Source organism: Callithrix jacchus, chromosome 6, assembly GCF_049354715.1.
Source record: "Callithrix jacchus isolate 240 chromosome 6, calJac240_pri, whole genome shotgun sequence".
Lineage (NCBI taxonomy): Eukaryota > Metazoa > Chordata > Mammalia > Primates > Cebidae > Callithrix > Callithrix jacchus.
Window position 1 is genome coordinate 153914160 of NC_133507.1, and position 18979 is coordinate 153933138.

At 52.1% G+C, this 18979-nt stretch overlaps 2 protein-coding genes across 4 annotated transcripts in view; both read left to right on the forward strand.

Moving 5' to 3' along the window:
• Positions 1–3310: 3310 nt before the first annotated feature.
• CHRNG (cholinergic receptor nicotinic gamma subunit) lies at positions 3311–9628 on the forward strand. The gene is made up of 12 exons (XM_008999706.5): positions 3311–3418; positions 3610–3749; positions 4000–4044; positions 4220–4329; positions 4932–5087; positions 6345–6442; positions 6804–7004; positions 7196–7310; positions 7504–7618; positions 8263–8476; positions 8666–8796; positions 9328–9628. Exons 1-12 carry the CDS (start codon positions 3364–3366, stop codon positions 9499–9501), a joined length of 1554 nt encoding a protein of 517 aa, XP_008997954.2. The 5' UTR covers positions 3311–3363; the 3' UTR covers positions 9502–9628.
• Positions 9629–14366: 4738 nt separating this feature from the next.
• The window catches only part of EIF4E2 (eukaryotic translation initiation factor 4E family member 2), a 31612-nt gene continuing 26999 nt past the window's right edge, over positions 14367–18979 (forward strand). For all 3 annotated transcript variants that reach the window (XM_008999708.5, XM_008999709.5, XM_002749901.6), the window contains exon 1: positions 14367–14422. In XM_008999708.5, the coding sequence (XP_008997956.1) occupies positions 14403–14422 (20 nt within the window). In that variant the 5' untranslated portion in view covers positions 14367–14402. The remainder of the gene's footprint in view (positions 14423–18979) is intronic.

Here is an 18979-nt window from a genome sequence, read left to right on the forward strand (position 1 = left end):
CCCCAAAATTTCACACAAAACCAGAGGGAGTGCCTATTGCACAGGCTCCCAGGGTCACTGCAGTTGCCACCGGCGGCACCTGCTCCCCCAGCACCATGGTGCTGTCTGGGCCAGTCCACTCTGACTGACGTGGAACTCCATCTTCTGCCCCAGGAAGTCACGCTTACAGGTACAGCTTTCCGGGAAGCCAGAGAGAATTCCTTACTCTCTCCAGACCAACAGGGCTACCTGGCCTCTTTCAATGGACATCGAATCAGTAACACACTGGGCTGCAAGGAACAGAAAGCTCAAGGAATTGTGGCTTAAACACATAAGGTTTCCTTTTTCTCATATAATGATAATAAAGAGGTGGAGGGTGACCACGTTGACCCCACTGTCCACCAAAGCTGTCAGGGAGCCCGGCACTTTGCCCTCTGCCCAGCCCTGCCTCCGTGGCAAGTTGGCTTTTGTCCTCAGACCTGTTGGCCCCAGGTTGTGAGCTGACAGCCACAGCTGCACACTTAGCACCTATGTTCAGGCAGAAGAGGGGCAGCCATTTCTGATCGCTGTCAACAAGAAGCAAAACTTTTCCATAGGCCAGGCAGAGTGGCTCACTCCTATAATCACAGCACTTTGGGAGGCCGAGGTGGGTGGATCACCTGAGGTCAAGGAGTTCAAGACCAGCCTCGCCAACATGGTGAAACCCCGTCTTCACTAAAAATACAAAAATTAGATGGGTGTGGTGGCAGGTGCCTATAATCCCAGCTACTCGGGAGGCTGAGGCAGGAGAATTGCTTGAACCCGGGAGGTGGAGGTTGCAGTGATCCAAGATCACATTGTACTCGAGACTCGACAAGAAGAGTAAAACTCCATCTCAAAAACAAACAAACAAACAAAAACCAAGCAAACAAAAAAACTTTTCCATAAAGCCCCTGCAGACATCCCACGGGTTAAAACATCACATGGCTAACCTATCTGAAGGGAGACTACGAAATGAGTATTTTGCTCTGTCAGCCATTACAACAGAGGGTGGCAAAGGAGAAGCAGCATTAGTACTTCTACAGATGATTTTCTCTGAATGGGACCTGTCCCTGCACACATGACCCCTCTAAGAAACTGCCATTTCTCACAGATGATTTACCTTTCGGAAAACACCAAGGAGGCTTCTGGGCTGCCTCTCCCAGAGCAGAGAGAGGGAGAAAACGGGAGGGTGGGGGACAGGGGATGCAGGGACAGATGGTCCGCTCGGTGGCAGTGCTTCCTGATCATGGAGGCCATTGATGAATTTGGCAAAGTGTGGGCATGGAGGAGAGTAAAGAGGTGGAGAGAAACTGGTCTGCAAAAGAGGATAAGAAAATTGCATCTAGGAGCACCAGAGGGCAAAATGGAAAGGCTCAGAAGTGAGAAGGAAGCAAGGGCTTTGTAAATTCCAGGGAAGGTGGGTCACACAGAGAGAAGCTCAATGCGGGGTGGCAGTGGTTGGGGAGAAGCCCAGGGGGAAGATGGGGAGGGGCAAGCTCAAGGAGGGGGATGCCCAGTGAGGGAGATGCCCAGGGAGGGGGAAGCTCAGGGATGGAGATGCTGAGTGAGGAGATGCTGCGTAAGGGGGATTCTCAGGGAGGCGGAAGTTCAGGGAGGGGGATGCCCAATGAGGGGGAAGCTTCGGAAGGTTTATGGGCTGTCAAGAACTGAGAGTGGGGCTGGAGCCAGACTGAACACAAGGATGGTGGCAGAGAAGCCACTCACAGAGTGACTCAGTGCAAGTGCCCGACTGGGGAAGGCAGCTGCCACTACTCCTGCCTCCCCACCCGAACCCCTGGAAGTCCTGTCCAGGGCAAGAGGGACTTGAGACCCTGCTCCAGGAGATGGGGTCTGAGCCAACCTTTCTTGGGTCTCCAAGGACAGGCCTGACTTCCAATTTACTGACACATATGGAAATGCTACAGACATTCACTGGCCGGAGGAAGATGTCCTCACAGGGCACTTTCCCTACAGCCCTGAGAGGTCCCTGTCACACTATCCCCTTGACACTGATGACATCGTCAAGGGTGGGTGACAGGTAACAGAACCTGAAATTTCTGTTTTGTCCTGGTACTGAGACACGCTGACCCGTCTGCTTATAACAGGTGGTCGGACGGCAGGCGACCTTCCTTTGCCTAAGGCCACAGCTGGCAGCAGGGCCCTTAGCGCCCAGATCAGCCTCAGCTCCACCCTTTCTTGACCACAAACCAGGAAGTGTTAAAAGATGGAGCTCATTTTCCAGCCTTTCCTTCCCCTTCTGGATCCCCTCATCTGACTCTCTGGAGGGCCCCATAAGGCTGTTGGATGATTTAATCAACACTGAGACCTCACTGAGGAGCACCTAGTCAGGGGCTGTCCTAGTCTCAGGAGCCCTGAGTTCCAGATCTTTCTCAGCCCTTCTTCAAAGCCTACTGGGTCTATGTCCTATCTCAGGGCAGGGGTCTGCTAAGGTGTTAAAGTCTTCTGGGCATATGCTTCTTTCTCCTAGGCACTTTTCCCTCAGTGTCTTGGCACAATAGAATGACCCATGAAAATGTCAGGCTGGTAAGAGAGGTCTGGGGTCCTCAGCCATGTCACAGAGAAACTCACACACAAACTCACATGCCAGCTGGGCATGGTGGCTCATGCCTGTAATCCCAGCACTTTTGGAGGCCAAGATGGGTAAATCAGTTGAGGTCCAGAGTTCAAGACCAGCCTTGTCAACATGGTGAAACTCCATCTCTACTAAAAATTCCAAAAAAAAGGAAAAAAAATTAGCCAGGTGTGTCGGCACATGCCAGTAGTCCCAGCTACTCAGGGAGGCTGAAGTAAGAGAATCACTTGAATCCAGGAAGTGGAGGTTGCAGTGAGCCAAGATCACACCACTGCACTCCAGCAAAAAAACGAAAACAAAACAAAATCCTCATATGCCTACCCAGCACCTTCACACCCACCCAAACCCTGTCTCTCTGGAGGGAGCAGGAGGGAGTCCACCTCAGCCCTCTCTGAAGCCACCATCAGGTTCCTCGGTGACCTGCCTTCCCTACCACACCCAAGTGGCCCTGGCGTGTCTTCAGCCGCCATCTGGAACATGGGGGTGGGGCTGGGACAACTGAGCCTGAGTTGGGGCTGGAAGGTGGATGTCTCTGTTGGGGCAGACAGGGCCCCTGTCTCCCCTCTCCAGCCCAGGTAACCTGAGCTCAGCATTGTGTCCATCCTGGAGCAGCTGACAAGTTGTGGTCAGACAGCTGGTGGGGCTGGGCTGGGCTGGCTGGGCTGGCTGGGGTGGGAGTGTAGGCTGTTATATGACACCCAGAGCCCATCTCTCTCTGCCCCAGACCTTGGAGCTGCTGTCCCACCCGTCACTGAGAGAGCTGAGGCACCATGCATGGGGCCCAGGGGCCACTGCTCCTCCTGCAGCTGCTGGCTGTCTGCCTGGGTGGGACACAAAGGAATCTCAGCCTGGGGAGTCCCAGAGCCGGGGTCCATGGCCTCAGGGGACAGAGGGTCTGAGGGCTATTGGGGCCTGCCCTGGACCCAGTTCCCTGAGTCCCCACTTCACACCCCCGGGGCCTCCCTGCTCTTTCCACCTCCAAGCTCCAGCGCTAGGCTCATACCTGTCTGTTTCAGAGACCCAGGGCCGGAACCAGGAGGAGCGCCTGCTCGCAGACCTGATGCAAAACTATGACCCCAACCTTCGGCCTGCCGAGCGAGACTCAGATGTGGTCAATGTCAGCCTGAAGCTCACCCTCACCAACCTCATCTCCCTGGTAAGCTGGAAGGGGGAAGGGTCAGTGCACCAGGCTCTGGGACCCTCTGGGGATAGCACGGGAGGGCTCCAGCCACCAGGAGGTTGGAATGCCTTACAGGGGACAGGCTGCGGTCTGAAAAACCCTCATGGTTGCTGCGGCGGGGGGGCGCTCTCAAGAGGCTGGGAGCTGCTTGGCCCCATTGGTGGCCTATGGGGACCGGCACTGAAGTCACGGCTGAGACCTCCATACTGCACCCTTGCACCCCCAGAATGAGCGAGAGGAAGCCCTCACCACCAATGTCTGGATAGAGATGGTAAGAGGCCATCCTGCCACCCCCCTTCCATCAGGGGCCCCACCCTATCACCCCGAGGCCTCCTGAGAACTGCCTGCCCCTCCCTGCCTCTTCTTTCCCCTTGGGCTGCATGCCCACTCCTAGGGGTGCAGTGTAGCAGAAGGCAGAGGCCTGGCAACTGCCCCTCCCCCTGCAGCAGTGGTGTGACTATCGCCTGCGCTGGGATCCGCAAGACTATGAAGGCCTGTGGGTGCTGAGGGTGCCGTCCACCATGGTGTGGCGGCCAGATGTCGTGCTGGAGAACAAGTGAGGAGGGGGTACAGGCAGGGGTGCAGGGGACAAAGGACACAGGGTCTGGGCCCAGCAGAACAAGGGGGCTCTGGGTAAAGAAAAAGATGAGCAGAGGGTGCAAATCGGGCACCTGGGTATGGCCAGTAGACCAGACCCTACGCCAGGCTGCATCCCCTCTGGGCTGGGCAACCTGGGTGGTCTGCTCCCTTCCCTATAACATGGGGCTGCTGACGGCTCCTACAGAAGCTGGCAGAAGCCAACGAGACAGGCATGAAAAGTGGACCACTGGTGGGCTGGCACATGGTGTGGGCTTAACACATGTTAGTCTCTATGATGACTATTATTATTAAAACAAGAGCGAGAAAGAGAAGCAGAAATTAGGAGGTGGTGCCTGAGGAAGTCTGTCTGGGGCAGAGGGTGGTAGGGAGATTGCTGGGGGGCCCTAGAGGTCTGGGTGACAACCAGTCAGGGGGTGGCAGGCTGGGAGAGGCAGGTATCTCCAGGCCCCTATCCACACAGGGAAGAGGGGCTGCTCTGGGGCTGCGGTGTCAGGGTGGGGCTGTGGTGTCAGGGGCTGAGCCCACAGCCCTGCGGCTTGGCCTGTTCTGTGCATGCAGCGTGGACGGCGTCTTCGAGGTGGCCCTCTACTGCAATGTGCTCGTGTCCCCTGATGGCTGTATCTACTGGCTGCCACCCGCCATCTTCCGTTCCGCCTGCTCTATCTCAGTCACCTACTTCCCCTTTGACTGGCAGAACTGCTCCCTTGTCTTCCAGTGAGGCCATTTTGGGGGGAGGATTAAGAGAGCCACTCTCAGAGGGGCCTGTGCAGGGGTGGGGCAGAGCCCGGGCAGGGATGGGGCAGGGCCCGGGCAGGGATGGGGCAGGACCCGGGCAGGGGTGGGGCAGGCCTGGGCAGGGGTGGGACAGGACCCGGACAGGGGTGGGGCAGGCCTGTGCAGGGGTGGGGCAGAGCCCAGGCAGGGATGGGGCAGGGGCCCGGGCAGGGGTGGGGCAGGACCCGGGCAGAGGTGGGGCAGGCCTGGGCAGGGGTGGGACAGGGCCTGGGCAGAGTGGGGCAGTCCTGGGCAGAGGTGGGGCAGGGCCCGGGCAGGGGTGGGGCAGGCCCGGGCAGGGGTGGGGCAGGGCCCGGGCAGGGGTGGGGCAGGCCCGGGCAGGGGTGGGGCAGGCCTGGGCAAGGCTTCTGGCCTTGGCTCCGACAGCACCTAGAGGCCAAGGGCCTGGTTCCATCTCTCCAGGCCTCTGTGCCCATCTCAGGTTAAGACGCCTGAAGGTGCCCAAGCTCTCCCTGCTAAGCCTGAGTCCCCTCACTCATCCTCCTTCAGTGCCTCAGTTTCCTTACCTGTGACCCAAGGGGAGACAGTCATGTGTGGGGTGTGTGGGTGAGAAGGCACACAGGCACACAGCATGCATGTCTGTGCACACACAAAACCACTGCACACTCCAGGCCCACAGGGAGGCAGGCTGTCCTGTGAGGGAGGGCTCCTGGCCGGAATCCAGCGGAAGCATGTATGTCTCCAAGCCACCCATGGGGGTCTCTCGGTCTGTTTCTTCAAACCCAAGTGTGGGGAGGAGGGCCTGAGTGAGGGTTCTCCCGTATCTTAGAGGAGCAGTATTTCTACAAGCCAACCTGGCAGGGAGACTCCCCTCTGTAGACACTGGGTGGGGCCTTCCTTCAGTAGGCATGTATTTTCTATGTTGCCATCGTCAGCCCCTCCTGCCCAACAGCAGTGGGAGGGACAACTGCAGAGTGGCCCTGGGCCCATCAGCCACGTGAGGGCCCTAAGCTGCAGCCTCCCGGCCCTTCAACTCAATCTTCCTGACCCCAAAGGGCCCTAGGTCTCCCTGCCCTCCACATCTCAGCCCCAGGGTTTCATGGAGAATTCAGAAGCGTGGGGCTGCATTTTGTTGAAGCAAGGCTACCCAAAATTGTCCCCAGATGGTCATCCTCAGGCACTCATGGCAGGTCTACCCACTCACATGTAGCCTCTTTCCTCCGTCTGGACTCCCAGGTCCCAGACTTACAGCACCAATGAGATTGATCTGCAGCTGAGTCAGGAAGATGGCCAGACCATCGAGTGGATTTTCATTGACCCTGAGGCCTTCACAGGTAACCCCCACCCAGAGGCTCCCCAGGCAGCCTCATCCAGGGCTCCTGCCAGACCCAGCTGTGGTCAAGGCCAGACCAAGGTCAGATCCCTCCCATGTAACTCAAAATGAAGACTACAGCAAACCATAAAATATGTTTTTTAAAACGTCCAACTAAGCTCTGACTTTCCTCATGTTAATGACTCCAATTTTGGAAGGAGGAGCTCGAGTATCCAATCTCCCACCCCACTTTTGTCCCCCAATGGTGCCTTCCCAGCTGGTGCTTCTTAGGGTGCATGCTGCCCTTGCAGCTGGGTCAGTCAGGCCGTAGGGATCTGGCTGGCCCACACTCCCTGTGCCCACTCCTGCCTGCCTGCCCACAGAGAATGGGGAATGGGCCATCCGGCACCGACCGGCCAAGATGCTCCTGGACACAGCAGCGCCAGCCCAGGAGGCAGGCCACCAGAAGGTGGTGTTCTACCTGCTCATCCAGCGCAAGCCCCTCTTCTACGTCATCAACATCATCGCCCCCTGCGTGCTCATTTCCTCTGTCGCCATCCTCATCTACTTCCTTCCTGCCAAGGGTACCTGGAGCCTATGGGAGGGAGCCATCCAGTAGTACGGGGGATACCTGGGAGGCTGGGGCGGCCCTGCCTGGGACACAGAGTGGCACTATGACCCAGGACAGAGGCAGTGGGCTACTTCTGGGGTAAGGGGTTCCTCCATGGGTCAGGGAGGTAGGGAACTGCTCTGAGTGCCTCTTGGTCACGGGCAGCCGGAGGCCAGAAGTGTACCGTCGCCATCAACGTGCTCCTGGCCCAGACCGTCTTCCTCTTCCTTGTGGCCAAGAAGGTGCCTGAAACCTCCCAGGCGGTGCCACTCATCAGCAAGTAAGGCTGGTCTTCATGCCCACACGTCCACCCCACTTTCCCTTCTTGGGAGCACAATGGCCTCTGGCACTGCCCTCTTGCCCTCCCTCCACCCCACCATCCTCCATTCAGGAGGCCTGAGTGGGGCAGCCACTAAGGGTAGGGGTCGCATCATGGTATGGGCTGCCAGCTCCTGCCCACCCCACCACGACAGGTACTTGACCTTCCTCCTGGTGGTGACCATCCTCATTGTCGTGAATGCTGTGGTCGTGCTCAACGTGTCCTTGCGGTCTCCCCACACACACTCCATGGCCCGAGGTGTCCGAAAGGCAAGGACCCTCTCTGCCCACTCCAACATCCTGCTCTGGAGGCCCACTCCCCCATGCCTCCCTCTCGCCTGCCCCTGGCCATACTCCTCACCTGCAGCATTCCACAGCAAACCCATCTGGGGTGTGTCCTGAAGCATGGACCAAAATTGATTACAGTAATACAGTAATAAAATTGCTTACTAGGTGCCAGGGATATTACCAATGTTAACGTATTTCATCTTCATAAAACCCATATCATCTCCAGTTATAGATGAGGAAATTGAGGTAAACAGAGTTACCTGCACAAGAAAGTCGAAAAGGCAGGAGTCTGCCGGGCAGTCTGACTGCAGCCTGTGTGATGTGCCGCCCCAGCTGGGGCCTTCACTGCACGTGTGGATCCCCAGGTCTGCCCCAGGCATTCTAGGCCAGAACAGCATGAGGGTGCAGGGCAGAAATCTGTTTGTAACAAGTGCCCTGGTGATTCTGATGTGCGCTGAAGTTTGGGGACCCAGGCTTATGTCAGTACGGAAAGCTTTACCAAGGCCACATCACTGACCCGGTATGCTGCCTCCCCAGTCCCTAGTTGCACAAGCCCTTCACGCCAACCTCCAGCTTCTGCTCCAAAGCTAGGCCTGGCTGCCCTAGTAAAGCCACCCCCTCTCTAGGTGTTCCTGAGACTCTTGCCCCAGCTGCTGAGGATGCACATTCGCCCGCTGGCCCCGGCAGCTGTGCAGAACACCCAGCCTCGGCTACAGAATGGCTCCTCGGGATGGTCGGTCACCACTGGGGAGGAGATGGCCCTCTGCCTGCCTCGCAGTGAAGTCCTCTTCCAGCAGTGGCAGAGGCAAGGGCGGGTGGCAGCAGCACTGCAGAAGCTAGGTGAGGCACAGCAGGTGTACCTGAGGACATTCCTCCCCCGGGACCCCAGCTGGGGAGCCAGGCACAGCAGGAGTGCAGGAGAAGTGTCCAGGTCAGGGAGAGAGGAGCTGGGGTCCCTAAGGAGAGGCCATCTACTCTGCCTGTTTCTCCTCCATTCTACTCCCAAACCTTATCCTCTCTCTTCATCAGAGAAAGGCCCGGAGTTAGGGCAGAGCCAGTTCTGTGGCAGCCTGAAGCAAGCCGCCCCAGCCATCCAGGCCTGTGTGGAAGCCTGCAACCTCATTGCCCGTGCCCGGCACCAGCAGAGCCACTTTGAAAACGTAAGCTGAGTCAGGGTGGGATGGGGGTGGAGTGAGTATCTGGGCTTGGACCTGTGATGGAGACAGGATGAGCGGGGTGGCCAAGATAGGTCAGTGAGATGGAAAAAGAGGGGGCTGGGCGCCGTGGCTCAATGCCTGTAATCCCAACACTTTGGGAGGCCAAGGCGAGTGGATCATCTGAGGTCAGGAGTTTGAGACCAGCCTGGCCAACATGACAAACCCGTCTCTACTAAAAATACAAAAAAATCAGCCGGGCGAGGTGGCGGGCACCTGTATTCCCAGCTACTTGGGTGGCTATAGGAACCTGGGAGGCAGAGGTTGCAGTAAGCTGAGCCATGATCATGCCACTGCACTCTGGCCTGGGCAAAAGTGAGACTCCATCTCAAAAAAAAAAAAAAGGAAAAGGAACAGTGGGTAGGGAGTACACCTCAGGGGCAGGGGCCTGCTGGAAGCCCAAAGATGAGAAAAGGACCCAGGGAAGGCCTGGTGCTGCCTGCCGCTGGTCAACCTACACCTGCCTCCCACCCTCAGGGAAATGAGGAGTGGTTCCTGGTGGGCCGAGTGCTGGACCGCGTCTGCTTCCTGGCCATGCTCTCGCTCTTCGTCTGTGGCACGGCTGGCATCTTCCTCATGGCCCACTACAACCGGGTGCCTGCCCTGCCCTTCCCTGGAGATCCACGCCCCTACCTGCCCTCACCAGACTGAACCAACCAACCACTCTGGGACATGTGGGAGTCACACATGTGGGTCACATGGAGTCTTGTCAGCCATGTTCTCCTACCAAGGTCATAAGCGTGCTTTTTGGGAAGTGCCCTTCAGGACTGTGTGAGCCAAACAGCCCTGAGAAAAGCTAGGGAAAGAGTCCCAGCTACAGTCCTGGAGTGGGTTGGGGGTGGGTGGGCTATGGTTAGTGTGCTGCTGCAGTCAGCACCCACGCAGCATTGGCTAGCTTGTCCTAGCACCAGCCACTCCGGTACTCAGCACACCCCCTCACTTAGGCAAAGTATTATTAATTCCCATCAATCCGAAGCCTAAAGGACTCTGTTTTGTATGATACCTTCAGGCTTGGGACTGGCTCCCTTTTTACAAGTTCTCCCTGAAAGAGAGCAGGCAAGAGAGGTGTGAAGAGTAGCAGCCGATGCTTTCTCAAAAGCAGGGTAGAAGCCCATGCCAGCTGGCATCCCCCTCCCCTGCCTGCTGGTACAATAAGCACCCAATTCTCAACAGCCCCAGTGGCCTTTCCATTCATGGGCATTCTTCTGCCACTGACCCCAAGACTATTTCCTGAGTTTTGTGATCCTTTTTTAGTTTTTGTTGTTGTTGTGTTTAGCTTTGGGGCAGACCCTCACTGTTGTCACGCAAGCTGGAGTGGAGTGGCACCATCACGGCTCACTGCAGCCTCAGCCTCCCAAGTAGCTGGCACTACAGGCATGCACCACTACACCCAGATACTTTTAAATTGTTAGTAGAGATGAGGTTTTGTATATTGCCTAGATTGGTCTTGAACTCCTGAGCTCAAGTCATCCTCCCACCTTGGCCTCCCAAAGTCTTGGGATTACAGGCATAAGCCATTGTATCTGGCCTCCTTTTTACTTAAGAGCTCTGCACAGCAGTATGGGCAAGTGTCATTATTCCCCATGTTATATAGGCAAATTGAGCCTAGAGTAAGAGAGACTCCACAAAACACTGGCGGTTAAACAAGATTTGAAGTCCAAAATTCCTGACTCTGACCCAATCTGACACTCTAAGATTCTATGGCCTGAAAAACAGGCCCTTCTTCTCAAAGCATGGTTAGGACAAGGAAGAGCTAGGCAAGGAGGCATGAAGTTAACACAGAGCCACTGAGCTCTTCATTCCAGGAGGAGACTTTGACTGGTCTCCCTTGACCCCACTAATCAGGTAATAGGGCAGTAAGCTGAGGTCTTCCTAGGGGAGAGGCAAGGTCCTGCTCTAAGATTACAGCGGGCACTTGAGTTTGGCTGGTGACCAGGGGACACCCTTGGGCCAGTCACCTATGCTCCTTGAGCCTGTTCCCTTATCAGTGGTGGCTAACACCTGTGATCCAGGCACCTTGGGAGGCCAACATGGGTGAACTGCTTGAGTCCAGGAACCCAGAAACCCAGCCTGGGAAATACGAGGAAACCCGGTATCTACCAAAAAATACAAGACTTAGCCTGTAGTCCCAGCTACTCAGGAGTCTGAGGTGGGAGGATCGCTTGAGCCCAGGAGGTCTAGGCTGCAGTGAGCTGTGATCATGTGAGCACACTCCAGCCTGGTGACTCAGCAAGACTCTGTCTCAAAAAAAAGAAAAGAAAAGAAAAAAAAAACTACAATTTTTTTTTTTTTTTTTTTTATGTAAAAGTGCCACATAAAGGCTTGACAACAGGTTATGCGGTAGAAGGAAGCTTGGAAATATGCCCTTCCTCCAAGCACAGGATTGCTGTCTTTGAGGTTCGATCACCAGCAGGTTCATTTTATCTACTCCAGTGCGTGTCTGTGGGGGTGCATGTGCAGTGTGTTTGAAGTAAGAGCAGAGTCAGAGCCCTAGAGTCCTAGAGGGGTTAGGGAGAGCGGGGGAGAACTTTGGTCAGGGAGGGAGTCTGGTGACAGTGGGGCCATTTCAGGTTCCCATAAGCCCCTAACTAGCTGTGTTATCTGGCATAAGTCTTTCGACTTCTCTAAAAGCCTCAGAGGGCAGAGGATTAGCTCCTTGCACAGTAAGCACTCAAAGGTTAACATTAGCTGCCATTACTCATGGAATCCATACAGCAACCTAAGGAGGTAGGTATAGGCATTTCAAAGAAATTGCAGGTTCAGTTCCAGACCAGCACAAGAAAGCAAGTCACATGAATTTTTTGGTTTCCTGATGCATATAAAAGTTGTTTTTAAACTATACTGTAGGCTAGTAAGAGTGCAATTATGTCTAATAAAACAATATACATACCTACATTTAATAATACTTTATTGCTAAAAAATGCTAATGATCAATCTGAGCCTTCAGTGAGTCGTACTCTTTTTGCTGGTGGACGGTCTTGCCCTGATGTTGATGGCTGCTGACTGGTCAGGGTGGTGGCTGCTAAAGGTTGGGGTGGCTGCGGCAATTTCTTAAAATAAGACATCAGTGAAGTTTGCCGCATCAACTGACTCTTCCTTTCATGAAAGATTTCTCTGTAGCATGCGATGCTGTTTGATAGCATTTTGCCCACAGTAGAACTTCTTTCAAAATTGGAGTCAATCCTCTCAAACCCTGCTGCTGCTTTATCAACTAAGTTTATATAATATTCTAAATCCTTTGTTGTCATTTCAACAATGTTCACAGCATCTTCACCAGGTGTAGATTCTATCTCAAGAAACCACTTTCTTTGCTCATCCATAAGAAGCAACTCCTCATCTGTTAAAGTTTTATCATGAGATTGCAGCAATTCAGTTACATCTTCAGGCTCTACTTCTAATTCTAGTTCTCTTGTGATTTCTACCACATCTGCAGTTACTTCCTCCACTGAAGTCTTGAACCCTTCATAGTCATCAATGAGAGTGGGAATCAACTTCTTCCAAACTCCTGCTAATATTGATATTTTGACCTCCTCCCATGAATCACGAATGTTTTTAATAGCATCTAAAATGGTGAATCCTTTCCAGAAGGTTTTCAATTTACTTTGCCCAGATCCATCAGAGAAATCACTATTCATGGCAGCTAGAGCCTTATGAAATGTATTTCTCAAGTAGTAAGACTTGAAGGTCGAAATTACTCCTTGATCCATGGGCTGCAGAATGGATGCTGTGTTAGCAGGGATGAAAACAACATTAATCTCCTTGTACATCTCCATCAGAGCTCTCGGATGACTAGGGGCATTGCCAATGAGCAGTAATATTTTGAAAGGAATCTTCTTTTCTGAGCAGTAGGTCTCAACAGTGGGTTTAAAATATTCAGTAAACCATGCTGTAAACAGATGTGCTGTCAACCGGGCTTTGCTATTCCATTTATACAGCACAGGCAGAGTAGATTTAGTATAATTCTTAAGGGCTCTAGGATTTTCAGAATGGTAAATGAGCATTGGCTTCAACTTAAAGTCACCAGCTGCATTAGCCCCTAACAAGAGAGTCAGCCTGTCTTTTGAGGCTTTGAAGCCAGGCACTAACTTTTCCTCTCTAGCTATGAAAGTCCTAGATGGCATCTTCTTCCAATAGAAGGCTGTTTCCTCTACGTTGAAAATCTGTTGTTTAGTGTAGCCGCCTTCATCAATGGTCTTAGCTAAAGCTTCTGGATAACTTGCTGCAGCTTCTACATCAGCACTAGCTGCTTCACCCTGTGCTTTTATGTTATGGAAACGGCTTCTTTCCTTCAACCTCATGAACCAAGCTCTGCTAGCTTCAGACTTTTCTTCTGCAGCTTCCTCACCTCTCTCAGCCTTCATAGAGTTGAACAGAGTTAGGGCCTTGCTCTGGGTTAGGCCTTGGCTTAAAGGAACGTCGCGGCTGGTATGATCTTCTAACCAGGCCACTAAAACTTTCTCCATATCAGCGATAAGGCTGTTTCGCTTTCTTATCATTCGTGTGTTCATTGGAGTAGCACTTTCAATTTCCTTCAAGAACTTTTCCTTTGCATTTACAACTTGGCTAACTGTTTGCCGCAGAAGGCCTAGCCTTCGGCCTATCTCAGCTTTTGACATACCCTCCTCACTGAGTTTAATCATTTCTAGTTTCTGATTTAAAGTGAGAGACGTACGACTCTTCCTTTCACTTGAGCACTTAGAGGCCATTGCTGAGTTATTAATTTGCCTCATCTCAATATTGTTGTGTCTCAGGGAATAGGGAGGCCCAAGAAGAGGGAGATGGGGAACAGTCTGTGGGTGAAGCAGTCAGAACACACACAACATTAAGTTCGCTGTCTTATAAAATATAAAAGATGCAGTATGTGGCACTCCAAAACAATGACAATAGCAACATCAAAGATCACTGATCACAGATCACCATAACAGACACAGAAATCATGAAAAAGTCTGAAATATTTTGAAAATTACCAAAATGTAACACAGAGACACAAAGTGAGCACACGCAGTTGGAAAAATGGCGCTGATACAATTGCTGGGCTCAGGGCTGCCACAAACCCTCAATTTGTTTTTAGAAAGCCCTATCTGCAAAGCGCAATAAAACGAGGAATACCATAATAGAGTGGCGCCGCCGCCAAAGGAAAGCCTTGGGGAGGTTAAGAGAGATGCCGGAGGGTGCGTCCCGCACTGGAGGAGGAGGAGGAGGGTTTTTACCAAAGCAGCGAGTCCAGAGTCCGCGCCGTCAACGACCGCGGTGCTGTCTTTTTTCCGAGCCGCTGCGGGAGGGTGCCAGGACATGCTCCCTTAGGAGAACTGGCGGCTCACAAACACCGGGACTGGGAAAAACCTGAAGCCAGCAGTCAGCTCCGCTGCCTAGGCCAGCCCTCTGCGCAGCCGCCCCGGGCTGGCGTCCCGGGATAGCAGCCCCCAGCCGGGCCTGCGCGCCGACGTTCCGGTGCGCCTCGCGCAAAACCGGAAGTAGCCGGGCCTAAGGCTGAGGGACCCGGTGGAGCGGAAGTCACTCCTTGAGGCAGTGGCGACAGCGGCGGCGAGAGGATGAACAACAAGTTCGACGCGTGAGTGGCTCCTGGCCGCCCCTGGGGCCCCTTCCTCCAACCGTTCCCCGCTCCCGCCCCCACTGGGGCTGAGGAGGTGCAAAGCCTGCGGCACCGGCTTCCCTCCCGGGATCCGGCAGCGGCCGGACCTGGCCTGGGCTGGAGGGGAGGAGGGGGCTGGGGAGCGATGGCTACAGGGGTTCCTGGGACCCCAGGGCCGTCCGGACCGAGGGCGAAGAGCTGGGCGTGGGGAAGGGGTGGCTGTGCCGCCCTGTAGGGGGAGATTTTCGGACGCCCCGCCCCGAAGATGCGGGTTGCCGGCGACGTGGAGGGGTGGGGACCTCGGCGGTTTGGGTGTTTCCGCAGTCTGGCCGCACTGCCTTTGAATCTAGCTTTCCTCACACACTCCCTCTCCCTTCTGAGCCTCAGTTTTCTCATCTGCAGAGTGGGGACGGTAACAGCCTGTGTCTTAGAGTTTAGCGGATGCAGGGAGGTAACGTGGCTGCTGCGCTCGGCGCAGTGGAAGGCTCGCTTAGGAATGATATTCCTGAGACTCTACTTTCTTTCTCCTCCCCCTCCGGTTCCCATCTTCCTACACATTCGCCCAGAGCTAGGTATACTTGTTGCCCTCTCCGGTTCCTAGTTTCAGCATCAAACGGTTTGGAGGTACAGAGAGAAAATGCAAAAGTATTTTTACTTATCCCCCTCCAAGGATTGTATCTTGAGGTAGAATATGCTCCTACTCTCTTCTAGTAAATCTGTCTCTTCATCCGAAGACCTGGATTTCTAGTCTCAGACTTACCGCTTTCCAGCTGTTTGCAGAAAAGTTACCCAGTCTCTGAGTCGTTGTTGCTTAAACCACATTAGTGGATAGTATCCTGCTGCCACACCGGGGTGTGAGAAGGGTCAGCTCACACTCAGCAGTGCTTAAAGATACTTGTGAACATTGCTAACTATTGCGATATAACCGTAAAGTGGAATTACTATTAGTTTAGGTTGTGACCTGGTGCTATTGACGGGAAATTGGGTTTTTTTCCAATACAGCGAGTACTGTGCAAATTCAGGGAGTACTGGATTTCCAACACTCCAGGCAGATGGCTCCTCAGCAATGTTTCCTGGCTGCCGAGATGTCTCTGCTATTTGAGAAAGTCTTTTCTCTATCCTGCTGTTTAACTGAGCCCATCCTATACGAACCTCTCCCCTCACTCCCACCCCATTTCATCTCTCTTGTAAACCGTGCAACACCCAGCTTCAGATCCAAATCCTGCCTAAGTGGAGCTTTCTGGGACCCTTATTCCCCTTCCTCCACTGATTTGAACAAATCAAATTTCATCCTAAGAAGACGTTTTATGGGTCATCTAGCTTAAGCCTACCCAAATCATGTGGGGGTCTGCAGTAAGAATGGTAATAATGGACTTCCACAGGGATCTTGCTAGGTACTTTTCATATAAATATATTTTTACAGACAGAGTCTCACTCCGTCACCCCTGGCTGGAGTGCAATGGTGTGATCACAGCTCACTGCCCACTTGACCTCTCGGGCACCAGCAATCCTCCCATCTCAGCCTCCAGAGTAGCCAGGACCACAAGCATGTGCTACCCTGCCTGGCTAAATTTTTTTGTATTTTTTGTAGAGACAGTTGCACCTTGTTGCCCAGGATCTCAAACTCCTGGGCTCAAGAGGTCTACCCACCTTGGCCTCCCAAAGTGCTAGGATTACAGGGGTGAGCCACCGCCCCCAGTCTCATGTTATTTCTACTCTAACAATTCTGAAGGGGATCTTGTTATCTCCTTTATGGATAAGGAAAATGAGACTGAGGTTAAGTAACAGGAAGCGCTCTCCCAGGTTTGTGGTGTAACCTTGGTTCAAGCACCTTGAGACAAAAATTATATTTGGCCTTTTTTTTTCCTTATGTCTTTAATGAAAAACCTGGGTCATCTTAATTACTTTGAATTATTAACTATTACATTGAGCCAGAATCTTTTAACATCTGCCCTCTAGCATTGCAGGAAAGAAAATGAAAAACAAGCTTTCTTTCATTTGAAATTAGCAATTGAAAACAGCGCTCCTGGCCCTAGTTTTATTTTTTTATGTTGTTTTTCATTCAGAAATTCTGTGGTGTTTAGGCCATTGCTGTATATTTGGAGTCTTTACCACGTTACTCTCCTTACTAATCTTCACTCTTTACCACATTGCTCCTGAGGACATGTTTCAGTTTGTCAGAAGCCTAGAAGTCCAGTGGCTGGAGCTTAGTACATAATCTAGTGGGCTCAGATTAAAGAGTAGCTCTACTCTCCATTACTGTATAGACTCAACTTCTCTGAATGAAACCTTTTATTGTAATTGCTTTCGTGGAGAAGGGGTAGACTTGCCAAGTCCTTAGATCACATTGCCATTGATCCTATTGATATGTAAAACCCTAAGATGCTATCACAAAAACTGCAGTCCTGACTTTGTTAAACATGGTTTTCAGATCTAGACAACTATACTGATTTTGTCCCTATTCTATGTCATTTGCTTTTTACTCTGTATCGTTAACTTTGGGCCCCTTCCTAACTATTGTCTAAACCACTTATTTGGCACTCATTGCTTTGATTCTAGAGACCATTCATTAAATAGGGATTTGTTTTATGCCACTGTCTGATGGTGGTGGTATAAAGATGAATTGAACTAAGGTCCTACCCACAAGGAATTGGTCTAGTTCAGAGGGTGAGGAGATACCTGGGCAGAAGCTTAGCAAGCTGACTTAAGTGCCTCTCAATCTGGACAGCCTCAGAGATGCTAACTGAGTGCCTGAGCTCATGGAGCGCTGATTTTTTCAGTCTGAGTTGTATCTTGACTGAAATCCAGCTTGAAGCTGGGAAGAGTAGCTTATGGAAAATTGGATATAAAAGATTTGCCTTAAACATCCGCTCAGACGACAGAGTGGTTGGTTAGCTCCATCCTCAAATGAAAGCACTAGATGTAGGTCCATTAAGGTTTCTGTTTACTGCCTTAGAAAGGAGTCCAAAGTGGTCCAGGGATCACAGGAACATTGTTTCTTCTCGGACAATTATTTTTGTTGTTTTTTCCCTGTTTCCTGGTGCTGATCAGCAGCAAAACCACTAAAAAGAAAGGAAGGTATATGCTTTTCTTGGAGCTAGCAAAAACAAAATGCTGGGATGACTGTGCCCCGTTCCAACCAAGATCTAATGGCAAGGGAGCCCAGAGGCTATAGTGGGACTTGGAAGCTAAGAAGAGAGGAGAATGGTTTGCATCCCAGGGGTGTGCCCCGAAGAAGAGAGTTAAGAGCTGCTGTCCTGGGCCTAAGCAGAAGAACCCTTAAGATGTCAGGAGACAGACTGACCATGATCATATAGCTAGAACAGGTGCAAACATTTATATGGGTAAGTTCCAACTCACCCTAGGTCAGGAGAGGTTAGGAAGTATTTGCAAGAGAAAGTGGCCCTCGATCTGAGTCCTGTAGGACAAGATAACTAGGCAAAGAGGGACTTCTTGGGGAGAGATCACATGATGAGCGTTAACAGAAGGATAAAATTGGGGCACCACAATTACGGTGATACAACTGGAGTGAATGGAGTTTGCTGGGACCAGGAAGGAGATGATGTTGGGACATGTGAGCAGAGCAGGGGCCTTTGCACCATGCTGAGGTGTGGGTGTATCTCTGTACCCTTTCTCCTCAGCTAGGTCCTTGGGGGCAAGCACTCTAGTAGCTCATATACACCATACGTGCTTGGTAGATGTTGGTAATTTTTAATCTGTCGATCTTGTGTGCCAGACAGGCTCCTTTTGAAAAGGAAACCAAATGGATTCAAGTTTAATAAAGGGGAAGGGAATATCATAAGCACAGATGATGGTCTCCTGGATGTCCAGGGAGGCTGAATAAAAGCCAGAGAGATGGTAGCAGTATCAGCAAAATGAAACTCCCCTCTCCATTTTCTTTGCTCATTTGCTTCATTCTTTTCCTCCTACTGGCTTTCTCTGCTTTTTCTCATTGTCTTAATTCTCTCAGGGCTTTTCTTGCATGAGGCCCATATGGCACCCTCACCTCTTGAGTGTATGATCTTTCATCTCCTGGATGAAATGCTGAGGGGACGAATCTGCTCATATTTTGAGCAAGGCCTTGGGACATAGGTTATTGCCCAGGCTGGACTGCCATTTGGTCAGGTGCCCTTCCTAGTTGTGTCTTGACCAGGGTGGGGATGGGAAGGTTCATGGCACAGAACATAACCTCCTGAGCATGTTCTATAGCTAGGGCTGTGAAATGGGCAGAGCAGGCATGCTGCGGGCATGAAATGGGCAGAGCTAATCAGCCCCAACATGTGACTAGCTCATTCATTGTGATATTTACTGGGTGCTTTTAATGTACTAGGCACTGGGGATACATGGGCAAAAAAAAAAACAGACCACAAATACAAAATACTCTGTAACATGTTTATGTATCTGCATAGGATAGTATCTGAATTATAATTGGAGCATTTCTAGTACCATTCTTGAGAACTGCCTAACTTCATTTGACCACACATACAGTCATTGGGGCGAGAAAGATGATTTCAGAGATCTGTGATGAGTTAATCG

What these genes read in the sequence shown, in the direction of transcription:
- CHRNG (XM_008999706.5), top strand. Translation starts at nt 3,364, where the DNA reads ATGCATGGGGCCCAGGGGCCACTGCTCCTCCTGCAGCTGCTGGCTGTC. An exon ending in CTACTTCCTTCCTGCCAAGG is followed by an intron (nt 7,005 to 7,195) that starts GTACCTGGAGCC and finishes GGTCACGGGCAG; the next exon opens with CCGGAGGCCAGAAGTGTACC. An exon ending in AGCAGCACTGCAGAAGCTAG is followed by an intron (nt 8,477 to 8,665) that starts GTGAGGCACAGC and finishes TCTCTTCATCAG; the next exon opens with AGAAAGGCCCGGAGTTAGGG.